Source organism: Xiphophorus maculatus, chromosome 23, assembly GCF_002775205.1.
Source record: "Xiphophorus maculatus strain JP 163 A chromosome 23, X_maculatus-5.0-male, whole genome shotgun sequence".
Lineage (NCBI taxonomy): Eukaryota > Metazoa > Chordata > Actinopteri > Cyprinodontiformes > Poeciliidae > Xiphophorus > Xiphophorus maculatus.
In genome coordinates, this window is record NC_036465.1 from 20,039,850 (window position 1) to 20,065,010 (window position 25,161).

Consider the following 25,161-nt stretch of genomic DNA (forward strand, 5'->3'; position numbering starts at 1 on the left):
GCTCTCTTATGTTTGAGTCAGTGCTTCAATCTGAGCCAATGTCCATTTCCTATCGTTGTTGTGCTTCCCCTCTTAATTGTGGCTGAATTAACTTCTCCTGCTGGTATGGGTTTTCACACGCTCTCACAACAACCTGGGGATGCAACCACAAAATAGATCATAAAAATTAGTCTGCATAATTCCCTGTGTATAAAGTGAGTCACACATAGTATGTCTGGTTCCATTGTTTCTCAACCTGTGGTGCAAGTCCTTCTGGTGGTACTTAAGGTATTTTAACTAGCCTGCTATCAAAAGTCTCAATTACTTACAAGGTAAATGCATACAAGCTAACTATGATGTACAGTTTACATGCAACAGCAACCATGTTGCACTGACCTTTAATTTTGCTTGCAAAAATTTCCAGCAAATACCATTCTGGTGACCCAAACCAAAGCAATCAGAATTAGCTTTTAGCTAGTCAGATTACGATCCTAAAGTTTTTTCACATATAAACTCTGTATATTAGTTATTACTCAGGCTTGCACATAAAAATTGAATTTTTAAGATTTTGCTGGTGATATTTTGGATAAAATTTGCATCATAGTTGCAGACTTAATTTTACTGTGCTAGCTAATATAATCTAACTCATTTTATTCTTTTGCCGATTTTGCTCAAATGAAGAAACTCTTAACATAAGTTTTCGTTTTTGAATTTCACCTAAATACTTTTTTTCTGTCCTGATGGCAAATGAAACTATGCTGTTAACAGAAGTAGTGGGCTTTTTAGTCACAGGTTTGTCAATGCAACAACAGGAAAAGTACAAGTGCTATAACAAATAACCTGACTGAGGCTTGTCACCACTTCAGTCTACAATCAAATGCTAACTTTACCTTTTTGTTACAACTTGAGGATCCATGCGTTTTGTTATTTATCTCTGAAACCTCAGCTAGCAATGAAAATGTTAACTCTGGCTGACAACATTTTGCAAACTCCAGTCCAGTGAAGTCGACTGGCTGTAAATAATCAACAAGGATGGTCAGTTTGTGAACATCATTCATGTAAGAAACACAAAAACCTTTGGCATTCCAGTTAAATTCCATACAAGGAATGAAAATGTTTAAGATGATGATTGAGCAAGACGCTGAGGTCAAGAAGTCAACTACTCTGGTTTTACTAATCAAGGATATATATGTATTTTGACTTTCTTGCTCTGTAACCCCTTTATCTTACCAAAACACTTGAACACAGCTGTTGAACCTATTTAATAGCACTATATAAAATTTTGTGCAAAAACATTGAGAAAATTGGGAAAAAAAGGAATTTCAATCTTAACTGGTTCAATGTACCTTATGTTGGGAATTTCTCTGCACTGTGTAACAGAAATGATCTGACCACTGACTCAGTTTTATATCCTTAATGCTTTCACTTTTTATTACTGTCAGCAAGACACATGTTCTTGCTATTCCTGTAATTGTTTCACAAAAGATAAGAAGTCAAAACTAAGGAATGGGATCATCTAAATCTGAGCAGCTTCCTAATAAATCAAGGTACATTTATTTGAACTTTGCAGAAAAAGAGAAAGTACTTTAGCAGAAGTAAGGACTTGAAGCTAAACACAGTGCACCTTGTTTGTTGGCTTTAAACAATAGAGGTTTTGCAAGAACTTTTATTCCTTAACTTTTAGTTTGCACTGGTTTTGAAAAGCAAGATTATTCCTTGAAATGTTAAGGAAAGGTACAGGAGTATTACCCAACTCTTTACACCAAATGTCAATATCATTGTGTTAATAAGAGAAGATGTTAATATCTAATAAATAAACAGAAGACTTTAGATTAACATTCTGACTTGTATTTGTTTAATACTGCATACTGTGTGTTTAACTCTGAGTAGATTAATGGTTAGTATTTGCTGAACAGACTGTGATCAGGTTGTTTAAGCAAAGGTCTCACATATTAGTGGTACACAACAACACCATTTTTTTTTCTAATCTGAAGGTTAGACCACAATAGAGTGGATGCAGTCTGTGACACATTGCAGAAAATGGGCAGCACACCTGCAGCATTGGCTTTTTCTGATCTTCATCACGGTCTTGCTGCTTGTATGGTCGCAATTGTTTGCATTGTGCACACAGGAGAGAAATTGTGTCAGAAAAGGTTTTATTGCACTTGGTGGCAAGAGTCGTGGAAGTAGCGATTGACAATCTGCAGCTACGCCTTTTCCTCCAGACTCCTTCCCTGTTCCCTCCGCAGCCGTCTCAGTCCAACCCTTTTCCGACTTGTGCTGTGTACACACAGATAAATAGAAGTGTTCTTTGTTGCATGTTCATAAAATACAACCATAACTTTTTTTTTAAGCTATAGATAAATACAAAATAGCTTGTTAGGGAGCACCGCTAACCTGAGAAGATCAAATTTTGAACAATGGTGGGCAAGAGTGACAATATTTACAAAATGTTGTCAAAAACTGATCCATCAGACACAAGCGAATAAAGTCTGTATATATCCCTGTTTCCGCAACATTTCTACAACTGAGTGTGTCCTATAAACAGGATATGTAGAGAGGAAAAGCATGTGGTGGGAAAAGACAGGGACATTCAGGGGTCTGGATGTACAGCTGCAGCTGTGTGAATAAATAATTGTTTGAGAGGAACTGAAGAACCACCACAATAGATAAGTGGGGATCTAACAGGGAAGCTGACCCCGGACTAAACTGTTATGAGCTACGGCTGGGAGCAACAAGTGAAGATCAGGAATGAGATATGAAATATCCTTCAGAAATTACTTTTTATGCTGCTTACTTATTGCTTTTATGGCATTCATTTTCTCATGCTTGGTCTAATCCGTTATTGTGGCACGTTACATAACTTGGACCAGTGTCAATACGTCAGAGAAAGAAAAGTTATTCATTTATTGTAAGACTAAAATAAGTTGAACCTGGCATACAGTATTGATTGTCCTCACCTAATGCCAAAAGTTGCAATGATGATACTTTAAAATCAAGCTCTCTCTTAAGCTGCTTATATAACATTTGCGAGTGGAGCTGATTTAGTTTTCAACAGTGGTGTATTGTGCTCTGAAGGGACGATTTCTTCCCGCTTCTGATGACCTTATTTCGGGACAAAGTGTTTCCCCCAACCATGACTGACTCACAAGGTACAGCTGATTACGCAAGAAGAGGGTTTAGTAATGGATGATCCATTTTTTGGGATAAAAGGTTCTGCTTAGTGGAATGACTTCTGCGTGAGAACGGAATACAACAAGTCCTGTTTACTGCAAGCTGCAGGCTTCACGTCAATAACGCTGTAACTGTCACTGATTAGGAAAATCAGCTGCAGGAAAAAAAACACAGGGATTCTGAAAGAGGTGATAACTGCCAGGTGAATGACCAGCACCATTAGTCAAAACAAAGAAGATCCAGAGCAAAGCAAAACTGTTGTGTGATTTAGTGGAATAATCAGCGTTTGTTGGGACTTCAGTCTCCCAGTTTGTGGTTACAGTGCCTGTATTGTTTCATCTGGCTCTAGCAGGTGTACAGCTTCAGCAGAACCTAAATAAACAGAGGAATATGCCAAGACAAGGGCTTTGTTTTTAGTGGAGATGACAGCAAACATAATTGTAGGGATTTTCTAGTTTTATGCAATTGTAGTGGATAAAGATATGTGACCACTCACATATCTTTATCTGTCTCCTCTAATTACCTTGAAAATGCCCTTGCTTATCTTACAGTTATCCAAACAAGCTCTTTTGTTGGTTCTGAGTCTTTCAAGTATCTGTGCTAATAGGACCCTGAAGACTGATGTTATAAGAACTTGATGCCTGAATGTTTGTGAATATATCCAAATATCTTTTATATGAATTATTTATTTTTAAATTACCTCATGGTTGATTATTTTATAAGCTGTTTCTTTGATTTTTTAAAAATATCAACATAATTTCCTTAAAAAGTCTGAAATGTAAGTGCATGTTCATTAGTTAGAATGATTGTAAGTTTTGGCCCTTGAAAAGGAAGAAGATCCAAGCCAAAAGATAGCTGTTATCTACAACAATTGTTTACATGTCCAATAACCTCAGCAAATAGAGCACCTACTCAATAGTTGGAGATGTTAAGAAAAAAATGAAAAAATTTTGGCAGCAGTGTACCGGTGCTGCCAAAATGTGTCTCATTTTTTTCTTAACACCTCCACCCATTCAGCATCACTTTGTGATTTTCTTTGGAACATTTTATTGTTAACATCCAATTTTGTTCTGGAAGGATCAAAAATAAGACAACAAATTGAATCTGAACCCAGTGCCCCTCACTCTCTATGAACCCCTCCACCAGACATAGCGGCAGCTGCCGGGCTGAGGTTCCTCTGTCAGCAACATAAACCGAAGTCTGATTCTGTTCAGTGAGCGAGCCAGCAGCCAGTTCTGGACCTTCAACAGAGACATGCTCTTTCTGCTTCATCTCCTGAGATGGTTCTGATGTGAGAAGCAGACAGACATAAAGGCTGCTGCTCGTTTGAATTTCTATCCTTTCTTTTTCTTTTTTTTTTATCCCCAAATTAGCCTTGCAAATAATAACTCAAATCCAGAAAATGTTCTCCTTGTAGTTTTGTTGTAGTAGGCAGAGATACAGGTACATCTCAGCAAATTGGAGTATGCATTTCGATGTCATGTTTGTCAGATCTTTTAAATAACAACCTTCAAGTGGGTATTATTATCAAGTTAACATTCCTATATTAAAATTTTTGTTACTGGATGTAATATTCTTGTGTGTTCATGAGGCGGAAAGCATAAAAATTAACTGAAAGAAACTCTTGAAAACCTCAATCTGTGTGTGGAGTATTTATGGAATCTGTTTCTGTTTTGATATGACAAAATGCAAAAGCATTCAATGAGTATACTTGTACAAGCACTTTGTATGGTACTACACTAAAAACTGGTAACCCAATGTTTAACTTGGAAGAATACAGCAGGCAGGAGTGCAATTTTATGCATACTTGTTATGTTCAGACACAACCTTTTACCACAACATGTATGGCTGTAAAACATCAGTCTGCAGAAATGTCTTAAATAAAGGGCAGGGGCATGAATCAAACATCTACTACCTGATGATTAACCTGTTTGGCAGCTAGAAGCCTAATTTTTGCCTAGTCTGACTGCTGTGATGTTTTCCACAGAGAGAGCACTATTAGATTACTTGAAGGATAGCTCTGGAAAAAAAGGATCTAGTCTGCCTTGAAGTATGTTAGTGTGTCAGCCGCAGATATTAAACTATAAAAGTTGAGGAAATGCCTTTGTTCTGTTGTTTCTTTGTCTGCTTTATTCAGAGGGAAAACTCATAATGATAAATATGTCTGCTGCTGAAGCGCCATCTGGCAAAGCAATAATGCCTCAAACCCAAACACTATTATAGTATTCTGCTTTTCCTATATTGGTTTATTAATAATGCCTTTCAGCTTAAAAAATCATAAGTGCAGTATTGAATGTGGTTCATAATAAGTTTGCTCTTGCAGTGCTTTGCATAAGTAATTACATCTCTAAACTATTTAACTTATTGCCACGTTTGGTTGCAGACTAATGTAAAGAGTCTTACTGAGATTTTATAAGATAGACCAAAGAACAAGATCCCTAATTATGAGGTGGACAGAAAAAATAAATTGTTCTCATTGTGTTTTACAAGTAAAAATCCACATCCGCATGCATTTTTCTTCATCCCACCTGAGTTAGTATTTTTGTTTAACTGGCTTCTGCTAATTTACAGTGGGGAACTCTGCATGTTTTCACCAGTTTTGCAAATGTACAGAAAATATAGCTCAGTCAAACCTGAGACAGGGATTCTGTAAATAACAATTTCCAAGTCTTGCAAGAGATTCTCCGTGGATTTAGGTTTGGACTTTGATTGAAATCACTCCATTGTGGCAATAACTGGATGTTTAAGGAACATATACACAGGACAAATGTTTCAGATTTGGAAATGTCAAAATTTACATATCATTCTCCCGCTACATATCAGTAGACTAACCCATAAGCATAAAACATGTTGTAGTTTGTGTTTTTAATGTAATTAAATGGGAAACAGTTCAAGGGGGTATGACAATTTTGCAAGGCATTGTATTGGGCTGCTTAAAAATGCTTTGTGATGCGCCTTTTGGCTTCCTGGAAAATATATTTAGAAAATGGTTCCATGTAGTCTACATTTTAAGGGAAAACAAAACAAAAACATGTTTTTGAAGTCCTCCAGCAGGGTTGGAGCACCTGATATAGAAAACTCCAATAACACAGTTGTAAAATAAAGAGGACTCATTCATCAGAAAGTCTGAAATGTAGCTGGTTTATGAGGTTGCTACAACTTGTTGTTGCTACAAGTTCAGATGGCATTTAGGATCTGAACTGAACTGTTCTAAACGGCCGCAAATAATGTGGGTCAGCAGCATGCACGGAATCTTATAAAATAAATGGGCTGTGGTAATTTAGGCCAAGCACTCATTTGCTCAGATAATATTCTTTCCCATTAATGTCGCAGCAGAACAAACACCAGATTTCTCTGTGCTTTTTTTTTTTTTTTTTTAGTTTTTAATAGAGACCTGTCTAAATACATCAGTGAGTGAATTAACCTCCCACTCTCACGTGTCTCCTAAAATAGCTTGAGTGAAAAGAAGCTCTGTTGTGTGGGTCTGTCACAGACCCTTTTGGGCACCGAGAAGATGTGTCCCCCTTCCACAGCCTTCCCACTGACTGAAGCATGCACAAAGACAAAGCATGTCAGATGCAATTGCCATAGACACACAGCGGCCATGACATCATTCTGCACACAAGTGACCCCCTAGCTCTGTGAAGAGCGAGAGGGGACGAGTGCAACGTGTGGAAGAGTACACAAACCCAGCACCCTCTGCATGCTTTGAGCACACAGAAGAAAACCAACATGAGCAGTGATGTCAACTGGTTTCCCATAGAGAGGTGCTGGGAAAGTTTGGGCAAAGTAGCCCCTTTTTCTTTAACACATTTACAATCACTTTAGGGGCTACATGGTTAAATATTTTGTATTATGCATGAGGCAAGAAGATCAAAAATAAACTTACATTTTATCATGGAGGTTCGAGCTGATGCAACACAAAAGCAAGCTGAAAAATATGTTGTTCCTTTGGTGTGAAATGAGGAAAAGAATACAAACTAAAAGGCAAATATTTGATTTATAATTTCACCCACAGCAAGAAAATTGTAATACAACTTTAAACCTGCCCAAGCTGAGTTTGTATGGATGAATGTGATTGTGCTTGGCCTTCCGTATGCTGCCCCCTGTTGGTGATTCTAAAATCTAAAACAATGTTTCCACATGAGGCAGCCACTGAATAGAATAGCTATCATGGACCTTTACTTTGTGGCCATAACATTATGTCCTTTGACAGGTGTAATGAATTATATTATATCTTTATCATGGCGCCTGATATAATAACCCCAGAAAGAAGCAGTGAAGGTGGATGAACAAACATTTAATGAAAGGGGAAAAGAAACTTCCTACAACTAACTTGTAAATCAGTTACTGTTATATGTATAAACAGAATAGAAGTACACTGGTTGCTTCATTTAAAAGTGGAAATATATGTATGTACTCAGATCAACTGAAATGAAAATGAAAATATCAATGCAAATTAACCCATCGGGCTATTATATAACCTGTTTCAGCAAAACAAATAAAACCCCACACAACGCGGAAAACTCCCCACAAGTGTTCAGTCACTTCCTCGATGCTTGTAGATTTCTAGATTTCTAATGTGGAGCAGTAAGTTCACCTACACATACTCAGAAACATGGAGTCAAAAGGCTTTGCATGACTTCCTGCTTTGTTTGCATAATACCTCACCTGCTTTTACATTTGCATAAATATCATTTTTCGGAAATCCAGATCATGTGACACTTTTTTTTTTAAACTTCCCAAGTTCAACACTCTTTCATATCTAATGTCACTTTGAGAGAAGAACACATATTTCCATCTGATGCATGTTTGTGTGTCTAAATTATTTTTTTGAATTTGGTTAATGATTTCTACGCCTTAAACACATACGTGTTTAAACACGTATGTGTTTTCCCTAAGACGTTTTTTATAGAACTTTTAAGAAGTTTTGGGGGGAAGCAATTATAAATAGTATCATAAAAGAATAATAATGTTGAACATTTTGAATAAAACAGATGTTGTTACATGCTTTTATTTTATTACGCTCTTTTAAAGGGATTTTTTTAATACAATGATATCAAAAGTTGCTTTCTTGTATATGTAAAGGTATTTTTTGTATATTTGCCCATAAGGCACTTTTCTGGATTTTAGTGTGTTGCTTTGTAAAGTGTCACCTATGAAGCAGCCAAGTTAAGATAAAATATCAACTGCAGTCAGTATTTAGCCAGAAATGAACAGCACAGTCCTTCTATAGTAGTGGCCTAAATCACACTTATTGGGTAAAATATTGTTAACATCAGTTACCAAAGAGGAACTTATATAAAAAAGCCCAGTACTGATTTTAGGTTGGTAAGAAATTGCAATTATCCATCCATCCATTTTCTTACACCCTTGTCCATAGTGGGGTCAGAAGGGGTGCTGTTGCTTATCTCCAGCAGGACATTTCGGGCGAGAGGCGGGGTGAAATCGTAATTAATTATTGACTATTTCAATTTTCCTGCTGGCTATAATTTACCTGAAATTTGGACTATTTATCAACCTATATGATTTAAAACACTTCAAAAGTTGCAATTGTCAAAAACAAATTGTGTTATCACACCTCTGCAAGTTACAGTTTTTGTTTTTTGTTCTTGTTTCTGTAACCTAAGATGTATTTGTTGCACATTAGGGTAAGCCAAGTTACAATTAGGGTAACTTGGCCATGCACTGCATTTCAGCCATTTATTTAGGCTGAAATGCAGTGCATGGCCAAGTTACCCTAATTGTAACTTGGCTTACCCTAATGTGCAACAAATACATCTTAAAATAAAGATGCATACAAGATACATTTTTATCTTGTAACCAGGTTGCTATGTATTGCAAATTTTTGCTCAGGTCCCTCTTGAAAATGAGATCTAGATCTCAACAGGGTTTACCTGATTAAATAAAGGAATATAAAATGTTATAAAAATGTAGGATGGTTGGAGAATACTGGAACTAATAGGCCTAAGTAAGTGAAATTAGTGTGATGCAACTGCATAGCACAGAAAATGAATTGGGATGTAGGCTACAGGATATGATAATGTTGAAGAGGAGGATGCTGAAGTAAAAAGATACAGAGGAAAGGAAAGATTCACCACCTGATAGTGGCTAAGAACAAAATAGAGCAAAATATAATATATGAATGTGAGAGGTTTGCTTTAAGGATTATTTCAACTCGCTGAAAAATGTTTAAATCGTTTTTATTGATTGTTTGATTTTATGTGCTCTCTTTTACCTGCTTTTCTTTTCTTCTTTATTTTTTGCTTAAGCGCCATGTTGCAAATTGTGCTCCGGTGCTCTCCACAGCATTCGTGCTTCGTCTCACTGCACCAATATGTTCTTCCGCGAGATAGGTTTACAATTACACTATTCTTCATTTTCTGACGTTATTACTCACACCAGAAGACAGCAATTAATTTTTCTATTCAAATAACATTTTCTTACAGAAATGCCCAGGTTACTATAATTTATGCAACGTTTCATGCAATTGCGATGTTGGGATCTATTTTGTCTCAAAAAACAAGTTCCACCCATTTCGCCATTTTATGTTCAATAGCCGCTTTGTTGAGGAGAAGAAGCTAGGGGCTTTCAAGCGTTTAGCATCAACATATTGAATTAAACCGAAAATTTAGATAATACAAATCAATTATTGTCTTAGGATATAGTAATAGTAATTACTGCAATTTTTTTTATTTGAAATTAATCTATGAAAAGTAGGATGTTAGAAAGGTTTGGGAAGGTAACCTTACCCAACTAGTCAGGCAACGTGTTTTCCTGTCGTTGACTAGAAAACAAAAAACAAACAAACAAAAAAAAACGACTAGTCAAAACATTTCTCTGAAGCTGTTATTTATAAGAAGGCAAATTGACGACCAACGTGCAGTCCCCGAAGACCGAGGAGATGGCGAGTTCAGTGGGAAATGTGGCCGACAGCACAGGTTGGTTGTTTTACGTGGGGCTAACAGCTGCTAGCATTACTGTTTCAGATGATTTACAACCGTTAAAGTATGCTTAACTTGGAAAAATATTAAATATTTAAGTCGATTGGATGCTCCTTAAACTGTGTTTTATTTACGGCGGTATTTTAATTATTTCTTAACACTATATTTTAGGGGTTTAACAAAGGAGGCCCGTTGTCATATTAGCATCTTTTAGCAGCTTTTGTAACGCGTTTTGTTTTCTGAATGTGCACTGAACAAATATGAAACTTTACTCTGCGATAAATGTTTATATTATTTACGAAAGTCGCCTTTAATTGTTTTTTTTCTCGACTGTTGAAATGGAGTAAATTTAAGGACGTGATGTTTTTCTGTATGTCAAAAACTGCTTCCTAAATTTAGCATTGGGGATATTTTATTGAGTCCAAAATTTCACCCATACTGGGATCTGTTGCTGAGTTTTGCTGATAAAGCTAGCCGACAAAAGCCAGCACTATGTGGCGCAAATGCTGCACTGGTATTAATTTCTTCACCCATCAACCCAGGTTTTTAAAACCAAAAGTTGTATTTTGAAGTTAAGCTGTCATTAAAGCATTTGCATCATTTTGTTAAATCTGATATTATGTTTGTACAGAGTTATTAAAGCTGCCTTGGTTATGTATGAAAACATTACATAATTGTCACGAAAGCATACAACCATGGTATCTTTCGTATTTAGTAGGTTTGTTGAGCAAGACGTGTCTGTATTTATGGTTCTGCTCCTCCCTGCTAAGCCAGTTTGCATTTCACATAGGTATTATGCCAGTAATATAACGTGTTAGACAAGTTGTAGTGATGTAATTGTCTTAGAAATACCTGCTACTGGATAATAATTCAGCCACCAATGACCACGTTTGGACATTTGAATTAAAACGGTCTAGTTTCTGTATATCTTTTTAACATTTTTGCATAAAATCAGAAACTCTTATTTAATAAAAAATGAGATGAGGTTGGATAATCATCTAATTTCTTAATTTTTGTATCACACCTCAACCTCTATCAAAGAACCTGCAGCACATTTTAATCCTTTGTGTGTTCAATTAGAATATAAGACTACCAAATCCTAATTGCAAACGCTCAAGAGTTTCATAATGACAACTAACTTGTCATAATAGTCGGGCTGTGACTGTCATGGTTGGGTATGAACAGTGGTGTGCTTAAGAAAATTTGGCCACACCTTGTCAAAGAAACGTGGCATATTACACAGACTTTAAGCACTATGGCGTCAAATGTGGGAAAACATTTGTAGAAAAATTTTCAAGCCACAGTTGTTTTGGTTTATTTTTGACAATCAATTCAAGTAATGTTGTTTTGAAAATCTTAAAGGCACTTTGTTCTACGAGAGTATAGATAAATTTGAAAATACAATATATACATTTACTGTGCGTAGGTTAGTTATAAAAATCACTCTTTTTTTTTTATGTAGCCTGTGTTTAACTGGGAGACCTTAGAAATAAATTCAGCGGTATCTTGTTTAAATGACAACTTTTCTCATTACATCAGATTAAAACAACTCATTATTAAAGCCAATGTATCTTCTCTTTTAAATAACAATAAAAAGCAATACCTCTTGCGATTTTTAGATGTTTCTTTTTAGAGAACCAGAGTGAGGAGAGTCTGTAAGATATTTGGTTACAGTTGTTTAATACAGGATAAAAAGGAAGCTCAACACATGGTAAAGTTGTTTCAGTGCCAAATCAGAAATTAGGTAGCAGCAACCTTTTCAGTAAAACCTTAAAATAGAAATGAGTATTTTTATTTTTCACTAACTGGATAAACTACCAACCTTCTTGGCTCTATGTGCTGTAAACACAAAGCAGAAACAGATGAACACTTTTTAAATACTTATTATTTTATTTCTAGTCATACCTTTATACTTTCATTCAACAATATTGTTGGATATTTTATATTTTCTTAATATTTTGTAAGGATAGTTTGCAGTGGAAGCTATGAATATTTATAAAATTGAATGGAAAATATTTTCCCTGTACATCATCCTTTACCCCACATTTGTTTCATCTCACACATTTTCATGTTTTTTTCTGTTAAATACTTTTCTATGTTTTATTCAATAAAAACCTGCTTTATTTAGGTAATTACCAATATCTTGGTCCTGATAAATCGGTACTGGTAAATTGATGCCGTCTCATTCAAAGGTTTATTAACCTACAGTGTTGACATTCATTAAATGCTTCAAATGTACACAAACGGTCAATTACAGCCTTGTATTTTATCTCATAAAACTATCTGGTTTGTATTTTTGTGATCCAATACAACATTGATGCTTTTCAAATCTTTGCATTGTTACTGCTTTAATTAACAATGATTTTTATCAGTTCCTTCAGTTGAGTTCATTTTATATTTTATAATGAAAACATTCTCATTCTTTGTTTTCATTTGTCTGATTTCATTCCTTCCATCACCTCTAACGTGTTGTTTTCCCCCCTCCTTGGCTTGTGTTGGTGCTCCAGAACCAACAAAACGTATTCTTTCCTTCCAAGGGTTGGCTGAACTGGCGCACCGGGAGTACCAGTCAGGAGATTTTGAGGCAGCTGAGCGCCACTGCATGCAACTATGGAGGCAGGAGCCTGATAACACAGGCGTGTTATTGCTTCTGTCCTCCATCCACTTCCAGTGCCGAAGACTTGACAGGTATCACTTACCTAGCGCCTTGGCGCACACTGAACATGCGGTGTGGTGGTAGCTGACGACAATGGGGCTTCTTGGTTTGTGTACATGCAACTAAACTGGAAAAAGCTGTGAAAATACTGAGTTGCACTGTTTAATTAGGTTTCATACTTTCCGTTTTCGTTGTATACGGTACTTGTGACGAAGGGTGAGGGTTCTGGGTGATGACAGTCTAACAATGTCTTGCTTTTTACACTAAGACCTTCATCAGAATGTATTGATGGCAGGATAAAACATTCTCACAGTTTACAGCACTACTATTTTTTTTGTCATTTTGCCTCCATAAAGACAGAAACTGTGGGAGTATGTTAGTGCAATACGTTTCACAATGTTGTGATTATGCTCCATCCTGTCAGTAAAAAGTTATTTCAGCTTCACACTTTCATTGGCATCTCTTTAAATGAATATGTTGGATAGGTTTCTGAGTTGAAATTTCAGCCAGTTCAGGTCTACAGTGCTTGAAATTGGAGTTACTGGTCAGAGGCTGCCGATGCAGATTAAACTAAGTCAAAGGTTTAGCTAGCCCCTAACAAATCCCAGTTCTCTTTCCATTTCCTTGTTTTTCTTTCCTTTTCTTCAAACTAATTTGCTGAGCTTGTCACAACTTAAAAAAGGGAGTGAAAACAGCTTCAGTTATCTCACTTCTGTGTTTCAATATAACAAACTGTCAGTGTTGGGCTTCTAAGGGCTTGATCGTACCGCTTTAAGACAAGTGTCTTCTTCCTTCCTCTTGTTTCCTGCTTTTCCTGCCCAAAGCTGCTGGAATGTAACTATCGTCTGCCCATTTTGTTTTGCTTCCAAGGTCTGCTCACTTCAGTACCTTGGCCATCAAACAGAACCCAATGCTTGCAGAGGCCTACTCCAACCTCGGGAATGTGTACAAGGAGCGTGGGCAGCTGCAGGAAGCCATAGAGCACTATCGCCATGCCCTGAGGCTGAAGCCAGATTTCATTGATGGCTACATCAACCTGGCAGCAGCCCTGGTGGCTGCAGGAGACATGGAGGGGGCAGTGCAGGCTTATGTGTCTGCATTACAGTACAACCCGGTAAGTAAAAGCAACATTTCTGTTGCACAGGGGTGCACTCCTCCACTCCTCAAGGACCGGTGTCCTGCAACTTTTAGATGTGCCTCTGCTGCACCACACCTGAATAGAATAATTAGGTCATTAGTAAGGCTCTGGGGAACTTATCTACACTAGGAGGAGGTAATTAAGCCATTTCATTCCAGTGTTTTGTACCTGTGGCACATCTACAAAGACCGGTGCAGGACACCGGCCCTTGAGGACTGGATTTTGACATCTGTGATTTAGAATGTAATCACTGATTTTTAGCCGAGTTATAAAAACTGAAATCTGTCTGCCTTCCCAGGATCTCTATTGCGTGCGCAGTGACCTTGGTAATTTGCTGAAGGCTCTTGGGCGTTTGGAAGAGGCTAAGGTATGTTGCAGTGGGTTGGCTCTGATATATCTGTGTTCTTTTTGTTTTCGATTATATTGCATTTTGTTTCTATTTGAAGTGTTCACTAAGACCAGATAGATGCTCTTCATATTACCCTTTTATACATTTTAAATTGCATACAAATTCCCTTTGAGTAATGCCTCCAGCTAAGACAGAAAACTATCACTGTGAGCTTCTCAACCAGTCTTATCAAAGTCCTTTAGTAAATATTGGACTGGAACCAGTAAGCATTCATATGAGGCAATCAGGCTTTAACGACGGGACTAAAAAAATCATGATGATTCCCTCTAGACAACCTCATTTTGTTTTCCAGTAACTTTCACACATCTGTCCATACAATACAATATTATTTTAGTCCCACTACCCTTTGTTGTACACTGACCTTTTAGCAAAGGTCAGCCCCCTGCCCTTTCAGGAAGAAAGGCTGGAGTTTTTAAATTCACTAAATGGATCCAACCTCGGCCGGGCATTTTCATGTAGTCCTGACTGGAGGGAAAATGCTGGCTCGGTCTTGGAAGTAAACATGAACTGATGAGAAGCTAGGTTATCTTTTTGAAGTGCAAAAGATAAGATGGTTTATAACCTAATTGCTATACTCCTATTTTGTATGTAAACTACTGAATGATTGTATCTTTTCATATTGCTTTGCTGTCAATTCAGTCGCTGTCAGTGTGGGTTTTTTTCCCCCCCTAGAGTCACCATGTAATTTTGTCTCATGAAAAATTGTTCATTCTAGGGGGTTGCAACCTTGGTGGGGTTCAAATGTGGAGGCATGGAGTTGTCCTGCCGGTTACAGGCCATCTTATTTCGTGCTAGAGGGGGGTAACGGAGTGGGGAGGAGCACCGGGGAGTCACAACCTCCTCCGCTCTGTCGCTCCGCCCCCCGCGCGCTCGCTAAGGCTTGGTGGGGTGTATGCGCTCCGAGTTGTCTTCCTGACCAATCAGCTTCATCCACTCTGCACTCCAGCACACTCACATTCATTTATTCATGTGTACATAAATCAGTTATTTTAGATCATAGCTGACGATTAAAGTTTCATACAGATGGTTATCTATTCGGATAACCACTGCACTCAGATGTGTTTTTAATAGGGCAACTCAAAAAAAAATTGTTGAGTTAACATGGCGGCTGTAGCGTCAAGCAGACAACTCATTATCTGTACTCCACCACCTGCGTCAGATGCTTGGTTAGAAAGTCAGAAACGTGCGCAGCAACTGCGATGACCTCTTTATTTCAGAACTGTGGAGACTTCTAGATACAAGTAATTAATCCACAGACCTTTTTTTCTCCACCCATTGGCCAGGATTCAAGAAAGCAGGCCAGGATAAGGAAATCAAAATATTTCATGAAAATGCTAGAAAGTAAAAATCAAGCAATAAATAATTTTTCTTTCCTTTTTAAAAAATATGTAATAATATTCCCAAAGAAATGGGATCAGTTCATTTGGGAAAGATCAAGCCAGTAGCTGCCCTCCTGTAATTTGATGTAAAAGCAAATTTGAAGGCTAACTGGAAGTCTGATCATATGTCGCTGATTAACTGTTCACATGAAAGCCTTTCTTCCCTCCCGCTTACCCTGTTAGCACTCCTTTTTGTTTCCTTTGAAATGCTACATTCATTGCATGACTGAAAACTAGGAATAGCATTATGCTTTTTTCCCTGTTTGTTGTGAATTTGGTGTTTTATTTCCATATTTTAAAAGAATGTATTGTTTGAAACCTTTTACTAACGATCTTGTTTTCTGATTTTGTCTCTTTTGGTTTTTTCCACAACTGATACTGTTATTTAGAAGGTTTCAGGTGGGTGACACTATTCCTGCGTAGGTGCCTGGCGGAAAGGAACACTAGGGCAGCCTCAGTCCTCTCCTCTTCTTCCAGCCAGCTGCGACCGCCACTCTGACAAAGTCCAAAAATATGGTAACGGGTTTGTAAATGCCAACAAAAGAAAAACCACCTCTCTTCATGCTTGAGCTCCTCTGTCTTGTGGCTTCCTTTGAAGAGCAAAAAGAAACAAAAGTAACATAATTTACAGTAAGCATTTCTTAAAATAAGCTCTACTAATTACCCAGTTTTATATTATATAAAAAGAAAACTTGGATATGGAAGCTATAATCGTGTCTTTTATTTAAAAAAAAAAGAAAGCAATTAAGAACCCTCTAACTCTTACATATTGGTTATTTTTCCTGTTTTATTTTGTTTTTTCCTTCTTTATTTGGAGTTTCAGCGTTCTGATGATGCAGATAGTGCGCTGTGAGTCTGCAGTAGCGCAGGGGCTGCGCAGCGTTACCCTTCAAGCAACCAAAATGGCGGAAAGCGCAAGCATGCTCACCCTTATCCCCTTCATTCCCTTTGGCCTGTTGATTGTGGACCTCTCCCCACTCAAACCAGCCTCGCCCCCGAGTGCACCCAAATTTTCAATCATATTTGGCTCAAATGAGAGACTTTTGTCTCTTAGATTAAATATTTCTATTAATCGTTTTCATGTTTTTTCTTCTCCTTTTTTAACACTCTTTCTGATATTCCTAAACCTTAAAACATTTTGCCCTTAGTTTATTTCTGAACCCACATTGGCCCCCTTCTTTAACCTGGCCAACCTTCGGGTGCCAAGTGTGGGCTAGTCTGGTGTTGCAGTTATTCTGCAGGGGTTGGTGGTCTGCAGCTGTCCCATCTGGCCAAAAAGCGAACGCAGCAGCGAAGTAACACCTTTGCCAGGCGCAAGGTCATTGCAAGCAGCGAGAAGTGGTGCATTGTGGTTGTGGCAGTAGAGCCACACGACGCGCTGGCGATTGTTGCGCATGCTTTACAGGGACCATCACCTGCACTAACTGGCCAGCATCCACGGTTGTGAGGTTTATGCCAACATGTGTACTAAGTTATTTTCTCACTCCATCTATTGAATGTAATACTGTAATGTGCAATTCCTGGAACAGATAATTAATATGCCACTATATTTTGAAAATGTGGTCATAACTGCAGGATGAGGGCCTACGTGTAGGTGTTGGTTGGATCTGCGCAGCGTAGGAAAAAGCAATGCAGCTTTGCGCGGCAGAGTTTTGCGCCTGCGAGCCCATGCTGTAGACTCACTTTTTGCCATCATGGAGAATGGACACTAATTTTCTTTTCTCTGCCCTTTTTGTTTTTCTTACTTTTATTCTCAATCTATTTTATTTTACAATCCCTCCCCTGCTCTACCTTTTGTCCTCTTTCCTGTGGTTTTCATTGTAAATCCACTGAAGGCTTGCTACCTGAAAGCCATTGAGACTCAGCCCAACTTTGCAGTGGCTTGGAGCAACTTGGGTTGTGTGTTCAATGCCCAAGGAGAAATATGGCTCGCCATTCATCATTTTGAAAAGGTAACTATTATTTATTGTATTAAGGTGTCCAGACAGCCTTTTAAAAGTCTTGTGAAAGATAAAAACTAATGTTTTTTTATTATTATTATTTCTATTTAAATGACATCCTTCATCATTACCACATTACAGCTTGACTTAACATTTCGGTTAACTTTTTGACTTAACACTTCAAAATCATAAATCTTAACCAGCGAGTCTATCAAAATTGTAAATTGTTGGACGTATTCATACAGCAATTTTATGTTGATTATACTTGCAGAATCAGTATTTTTGAAGTTTACAAACTGCTTCAAAGATGATGTATTAATTGGACAAATGTGCCAACAATGGAACAAATGCAAATGCCAAAAAAGGCAGAAGTTGGCTTCTAATTTAACAAAGTTAACGGCGTTATTATTTTATATTTTGTGTTGCATACCAACTGTAAAAAACTTTTAAAATAAATGTTTATACTCAAGCGTAATAGTGTCATGGATGTTGTAAACCTATTTGGGACAAATCTAAATAACTTGAGTTGAAGGAATATGGAATTTGTTTTATGCAATACAAAACCAATCTGACATATTTTGTCAGAATTTATGTATATTTTTATATATTGTTTAAGCGCATTTCTTTTTTAACTTTAGGCAGTGACTCTGGACCCAAACTTTCTCGATGCATACATCAATTTGGGCAATGTTCTGAAAGAAGCCCGCATCTTTGACAGGTGAGTTTAAAAGATCACACAAATCTGGTCTTACTTTCTAAAAAACAAAACTTTCTCTAAATCTTTAGGCTCTAAACTGACAACCATTCACATTTTTCTTAAGTGAAAATTTTTCCTAATCCACCAAAACATCAATGTTTTTTTAATTCTTTACACAGCAATGCTTCAATTTCTGCTATTTTAGAGGTATTTTCAAAGACTTAGAAGATATAAACTGGTACTATTAAAAACCTGACATTGCTTATGGACAAATTTGCAGTTAGCATTTGTAAATTCAGTTGATCTACATATGCTGGACATTAACTTGTGACAGACAATATTCTATCAAATAGTACGTGAGATAAGCTCATGTATTGCTGGTCCTCATTTAACTTTGTATCTATTTAATCTATGTAACTGCGTACTACTTTTATTCAGGATTGAACTGTTGCAACTTACCAGAAGTCTCCAACATCTTTAACAGTACAATGCATATTTGGATCTTTTTTGTCAGCACTTAATATATAGATGTAACATAGACTGTTGCAGAGCAGACGTTTTAATGATAACCTGTGTGATTTCAGAGCTGTGGCTGCCTACCTGAGAGCCCTGAGTCTGAGCCCCAACCATGCTGTCGTCCATGGCAACCTGGCCTGTGTCTACTATGAGCAGGGCCTCATTGACCTTGCTATTGACACCTACCGCCGCGCTATTGAATTGCAGCCCCACTTTCCTGATGCCTACTGCAATTTGGCCAATGCCCTGAAGGAGAAAGGAAATGTAATTTGCCCTTCCATGTTCTGCATTTCAAATTGTTTTTGCTCCTACTTGCATGAGTCAGCAATTGTTAAATCCTGTCATGATCAGGTTTCTGAAGCTGAGGAGTGCTACAACACAGCATTGCGTTTGTGTCCAACTCATGCCGACTCCCTTAACAACTTGGCCAACATAAAGCGTGAGCAGGGCAACATCGAAGAAGCTGTTCAGCTTTACAGAAAAGCCTTGGAAGTAAGTTTTTTTGTTCTTGTGAACTTTTTTTAAAGGAAAGTGAACACCATCACTTAATGGTGTTTTTCTTTTTCCATATTTGTCATTCAGGTGTTCCCAGAGTTTGCTGCAGCTCACTCTAACCTGGCCAGTGTCCTGCAGCAGCAGGGCAAACTCCAGGAGGCCCTCATGCATTACAAGGAGGCTATACGGTTTGTATTTACATTAAACTACAGGCATGTTTAGAGACACTATTTTCTGTTGCTGTGGCAAAAGATGTATATTCCCATGTTTTATGTATATCCAACCTATCAGTCAATACCTGTGCTAAACGCTGCTTTACTTCTAGGATCAGCCCCACATTTGCTGACGCCTATTCCAACATGGGCAACACGCTGAAGGAAATGCAGGATGTCCAGGGAGCGCTGCAGTGCTATACTCGTGCCATCCAGATCAACCCTGCCTTTGCTGACGCTCACAGCAATTTGGCCTCTATCCACAAGGTGGGGCTGCTTTCTGGTTTCAGTGTTTGGTGTTGCTGTTTGATGCCTGTACAATTGTTTTCAAAAACAACTAAACATAAAGAATTCAAATTAAACCCCACCTTGCTTTTAAATTAACTTATTAATGTGTTAATTAGGATTCTGGAAACATCCCAGAAGCCATTGCTTCTTACCGAACAGCCCTAAAGCTCAAGCCAGACTTCCCTGATGCTTATTGCAACTTGGCTCATTGCCTGCAGGTTTGTATGATCTTGTTTATTTTACAATCTAGTTGAATTTAGCATTGACAACTTTAAATGTAAATTTATCTGGCTTTTTTTTTTCCCCCTTGCATTCTCAGATTGTGTGTGACTGGACTGATTACGACGAGCGCATGAAAAAGCTCGTTAGCATCGTGGCTGACCAGCTGGAAAAGAACCGCTTGCCCTCGGTTCACCCCCACCACAGCATGCTGTATCCTCTGTCTCACGGCTTCCGCAAAGCCATAGCCGAGCGCCATGGAAACCTTTGTCTGGACAAGGTACTCGCAATGATCAAAGCAAGTAACGTTTAAATTATATTTTTGGGTGGTGGTGATGGATGGGCCGGTATGTGGGGGAGGTAAGAAATCAGCAAGGCTTACTCTAAATAGAAAAAAGCAGAAGGGGGGCTGGTTGTGAATTGGTTGCTTGCTATAGAGGGAGATTTAAAAGAAGGGTATGGCAGATTCTATTTTTCATTGATTCTCAGAAAATTTGACTCATTCTTTGTAGAATTTTCTCCTCTACTGTGTTAGTGTGTTTACACTTTTTCTTACTCTACAGATTAATGCACTCCACAAACCTGCCTTTGAGCACCCTAAAGATCTGAAGAGCAGTGGCGGTCGCCTGCGCATCGGTTATGTCAGCTCCGACTTTGGCAACCATCCAACCTCTCATCTGATGCAGTCCATCCCTGGAATGCACAATCCTGAAAAATTTGAGGTACAGAATCTCTTTATTTTGTTTGTTTGTTTCAATATTCTTTATCATACTTAACTTTATCATATGTTCAGCAGCTGTGTCTGTCAATTTACTACAAAAGCTAGATTCTAAAATGTTTGTCTGCTGTCCCGTTTTTACAGGTTTTCTGCTACGCTCTTAGCCCTGATGATGGTACTAACTTCCGTGTGAAAGTGGTTGCAGAAGCTCATCATTTCACAGATCTCTCTCAGGTAACCTCTCTGAGCTGGAGAATACTTTTGGGTTTTAATCAAGATCAATGTGGAAAAAAAGGAACTCTGTTTCCATTTCCTAAAAAGTTGCATTGATCTGTCCATCAGTCTTTCAATTATCTATTTTCTTTCTATCTATTCTCTATTTGTCCATCGTCCATATTCATTATTCCATCTGTTTTACTGTCTGTTAGCCTATCATTCAGTCTGACTTTGGATTATGCAAGTTTCATATCGACTGTCTCTCCTATGTAGAGAAGCTTGAAACAAGTTGACAGTAAAACATATTTGCACATAAAATTGCCCTTTGCGTTCAGATTCCTTGCAATGGAAAGGCAGCTGATCGGATTCATCAGGATGGAATCCATATTCTGGTCAATATGAACGGATACACCAAGGGAGCACGGAATGAGCTGTTTGCCCTTCGCCCCGCCCCAGTTCAGGTGAACTTCGGTCAGATATTACTGTAGAGGAAAAAAAAAAGAAAAAGGAACATAATTCCTAGCTGTCTTTATGTTAGTTATTTTTGGCCTTGGAAAAAAAGCTCAAATGGCTGTTTCTGCACATTGAACAGGCGATGTGGCTTGGTTACCCTGGAACCAGCGGCGCTCCGTTCATGGACTACATCATCACTGACAAGGAGACGTCTCCTGTTGAAGTAGCTGAACAGTACTCTGAAAAACTGGCCTACATGCCCAACACCTTCTTCATTGGAGATCATGCCAACATGTTCCCTCACCTCAAGGTTTGTGAAGCGCCCTGTTGTTGCCACAGCTCTTATTGTTCTGTCATAGAGAAACCACCTAAACAATTCTTCATCCACTCTCCAGAAAAAGGCAGTCATTGATTTCAAATCGAACGGACACATCTTTGACAACCGGATTGTTCTTAACGGCATCGATTTGAAGGCTTTCTTGGACAGTCTGCCGGATGTCAAAGTGATAAAGGTGTGTTTTAAAAAAAAAAAAAAAAAAAAACATTGCAAAATGAATTCAGTGTTAAAAATTTGAGGTTAAAACTTTCCTTTGTGATCAGATGAAGTGCGACAACAACCAGGAGCCGGCTGCTGGAGACACAAACGGAGCCCTGTCCATGCCTGTGATTCCCATGAACACTGCAGCAGAGGCAATCATCAACATGATCAACCAAGGCCAAATCCAGGTCACCATTAATAACTTCACAGTCAGCAACGGCCTGGCCACCACACAGGTACCACTGCTGGGCACAAATCAAACTTATTAAGATTTAGGCATTTTGGTATATTAATGCTTCAACTCTTACTCGACAGTAATTGCTTAATTTAACAGTTGTAGGGAAATGGTTTCTTTTTACAGGTCAAGTTTTTTTAAATATTTATTTTAATCAGTATCTCAATGAATGTCTCAAAATATATTTTAGTTCTATAAACACCATCCTTGGTATCAACACTAGGTTTAGTTTGTCTGGGTTAAAATCTAAAACAAGGTTTTCGCTTGATGCTTTGAGCCTTGTTGAACAAGCTAAAGACAAAAGCAATGAAGCAACACTGTTTTGCTCCAAATTATAGATCAATAATAAAGCCGCAACCGGGGAGGAGGTGTTGCGGACCATTGTGGTAACGACCCGTTCCCAGTACGGTCTCCCTGAGGATTCTATTGTCTACTGTAACTTCAACCAGCTCTACAAGATTGATCCTCCTACTCTTCAGATGTGGGCCAATGTGAGTGGAATAGTTGTCATTTTTAACAGCTCTCTGTTTTCTCTTAGCTTTCTAAAAACCCACATTCCCGTCGCTAATCTCCCTTGTTGCTACAGATCCTGAAGCGCGTGCCCAACAGCGTGTTGTGGCTTCTTCGCTTCCCCGCTGTTGGCGAGCCAAACATCCAGCAGTATGCTCAGAACATGGGTCTGCCTGCGTCTCGCATCATCTTCTCCCCCGTGGCTCCCAAGGAGGAGCATGTGAGGAGAGGCCAGCTGGCAGACGTGTGCCTCGACACACCTCTGTGCAACGGGCACACCACCGGCATGGATGTTCTCTGGGCTGGAACCCCCATGGTAACTATGCCAGGTGAGGAAGCTCATTTATTAAAAGAATGACTTCATTCTTGCATTAAATAATGGCTTTGTTTAGAATTGATTCAATTTGGAAGTATGTTTTTAATCAAACTTTCTTGCAGGTGAGACTCTTGCGTCCCGCGTGGCTGCCTCACAGCTGAACTGTCTGGGCTGTCCAGAGCTGATTCCTCAAACTCGTCAGGAATACGAGGATGTAGCTGTCAAACTGGGATCTGACATGGAATAGTACGTAGATGGCTTTCCTGACCACCTTTTTAATGGGGGGGAAAAGTTTTCTGTTATATCTAACTTGTTTTATATTCTTCCATCCTGCAGCCTAAAGATGGTCAGAGCGCGCGTTTGGAAACACCGAATCTGCAGTCCCCTGTTCAACACCAAGCAGTACACAATAGACCTGGAAAGGCTCTATCTGCAAATGTGGGAACATCACAGCAACGGCAGCAAGCCAGACCACTTGGTCAAACACCTAACAGTGGAGACCAGTGAGACCGCTTGAACTGGAAACTATTTTAACCCTGATCAGCAGCATAGTTTGAACGGTCAGGATTCACTCAAGCTCCCTGCCCTTCAGTGACTGTTTCCATATTTCTCATTTATCCTAAAGGGGGGGACTCTTGCGTTGAAGGAGCCGACACACACACACGTTCACACTTGGCCTCCCATTATGTTGTCATCGAGTCACACATCTGCTGAGCCAGATATGAAGCCTGAGCTATTTTCAGGCAGTTTGTCTGAGACTCTTTATATTGACACACTTGATGTACTTTGTGAGCATGAGAAGGTTGTGAATACCTTTATTTCCCTTCAGTACTTTGGAACAGTGGATTTTCCTTTGAGTCCTGTCGTCGTGCGTACAGGACTAATTGCAGCTTGTGGAGAGAATACACAGCCATCTTTAATTGTTCTATTTAGACATGGATTAAGAGTGTTGTATGTTTTAAAACGGCGTTGTTGCTCCATTTAAATTGTAGGTTTCATTGGCTTTATCAAGCAACGAATGAGACATAAATTGAATCTGGTTTTTTTTGTGTGTGTGTGTGTGTAAGCTGTTCTTAAATGGCTGCAACAAGTAAATGTGCAAGTTTCCAAACACTTCCTCCCACACAAAATGCCAACTTTTAATAATTTTGTCAAAAGATTTGTTCAGTAGGTGTTGTCCTATTTGTCAAACTGAGTTTGTCCTAATTGGATAAAAAATGAGTTTGGAAAGCACCTGATCATCAGTTAAAGCATAAAAATGATATCTTAATAGATTTTGGGGTTTTTTAACACAAGCCAGGAATTGGATTGGTAAGTATGTTCTGAACAGTTTTTGTTTTGTACTGTTTAACTGTATGCTGTCGGTGAAGCTGCAAGTCTCTACATATAATAAAAAATAGGGATTGAAACCAAAATGTTTTGTTCTGTTCTTGGTCGATACCAATAAGGATTAAATCTGCAGGCACAATAAATTCACACACTAATGTATTTTTCTAAACACTACAGGGAAAAGTTTGGGGCATAAAACTTATCCTACAACTAAAGGCAAAGACAGTGCAGTGTTTAAATATATATTTCAGTGTTTGGATCAAAATGCTGCATATTTTCTATAAGTCTGCTGTGGAGAATGCGGCCTCTTCTGCCATCTATTGTAGCTGCATGAAAGCCAGTGACATGAAAGGCTAAGCAACCCGATGAGGAAGGCTGCTTCTGTTAAGGAAACTACTGTAGAACATCTGTAGATTATTGTGCAAAGAAGGACTTTTCATAAAAATCAAGACAATGATGTGCAACCCTAATTGTCCTCTTGATGAGACTTGTACAACGGTGTCTCGAGAGATTTCCTCACTGTAACCCTGACTGCTACAAGAGATCTTGCATCAGCATCTACAATAATTATTTGAGGAAAATCATGAGTTACAACTCCCTTTGTGGTGAATAAAGCAGCTTTGAAATTGAATGTAAAAAAAAAAAAAAAAAGATACAGGACCATGTGTAGGGAAAAAAGTCACCCTGAGTTCGCCATGCCCATGGTGGGAACATGGTGGTGGCAGAATCATGCAGGGGCAATGTTCTTATTTAGTGGAGACAGAGAACATGGGTGGAGCCATTACTTGTGTGTTATAGAT

The 25,161-nt window shown here is 38.5% G+C and overlaps 1 protein-coding gene across 4 annotated transcripts; it reads left to right on the forward strand.

Moving 5' to 3' along the window:
* The first annotated feature begins 9,702 nt into the window (after nucleotides 1-9,702).
* On the forward strand, nucleotides 9,703-24,447 carry ogt (O-linked N-acetylglucosamine (GlcNAc) transferase). Of its 4 annotated transcripts, none has more exons than XM_023328097.1 (22): nucleotides 9,703-10,094; nucleotides 12,605-12,785; nucleotides 13,624-13,867; nucleotides 14,190-14,258; nucleotides 17,515-17,631; nucleotides 18,258-18,337; nucleotides 18,901-19,096; nucleotides 19,184-19,324; nucleotides 19,415-19,515; nucleotides 19,653-19,806; nucleotides 19,944-20,045; nucleotides 20,147-20,344; nucleotides 20,610-20,768; nucleotides 20,909-20,998; nucleotides 21,316-21,441; nucleotides 21,573-21,743; nucleotides 21,829-21,945; nucleotides 22,034-22,207; nucleotides 22,545-22,697; nucleotides 22,793-23,045; nucleotides 23,155-23,278; nucleotides 23,369-24,447. In XM_023328097.1, the coding sequence occupies exons 1-22, from the start codon at nucleotides 10,058-10,060 to the stop codon at nucleotides 23,547-23,549; spliced, it is 3,168 nt and encodes a 1,055-aa protein (XP_023183865.1). In that variant the 5' UTR covers nucleotides 9,703-10,057; the 3' UTR covers nucleotides 23,550-24,447. The 4 variants fall into 4 exon arrangements, with proteins under 4 accessions (XP_023183865.1, XP_023183866.1, XP_023183867.1 ...); XM_023328098.1 differs by having other exon boundaries at nucleotides 20,147-20,326; XM_023328099.1 differs by having other exon boundaries at nucleotides 12,635-12,785.
* Nucleotides 24,448-25,161: the final 714 nt, after the last annotated feature.

Bases quoted from the DNA above. Each gene is read 5' to 3' on its own strand.
- ogt (XM_023328097.1), top strand. From the start codon at position 10,058: ATGGCGAGTTCAGTGGGAAATGTGGCCGACAGCACAG. The intron at 17,632-18,257 runs GTAACTATTATT...TTTTAACTTTAG, and splicing joins CCATTCATCATTTTGAAAAG to GCAGTGACTCTGGACCCAAA. The intron at 22,698-22,792 runs GTGAGTGGAATA...TTGTTGCTACAG, and splicing joins CTCTTCAGATGTGGGCCAAT to ATCCTGAAGCGCGTGCCCAA.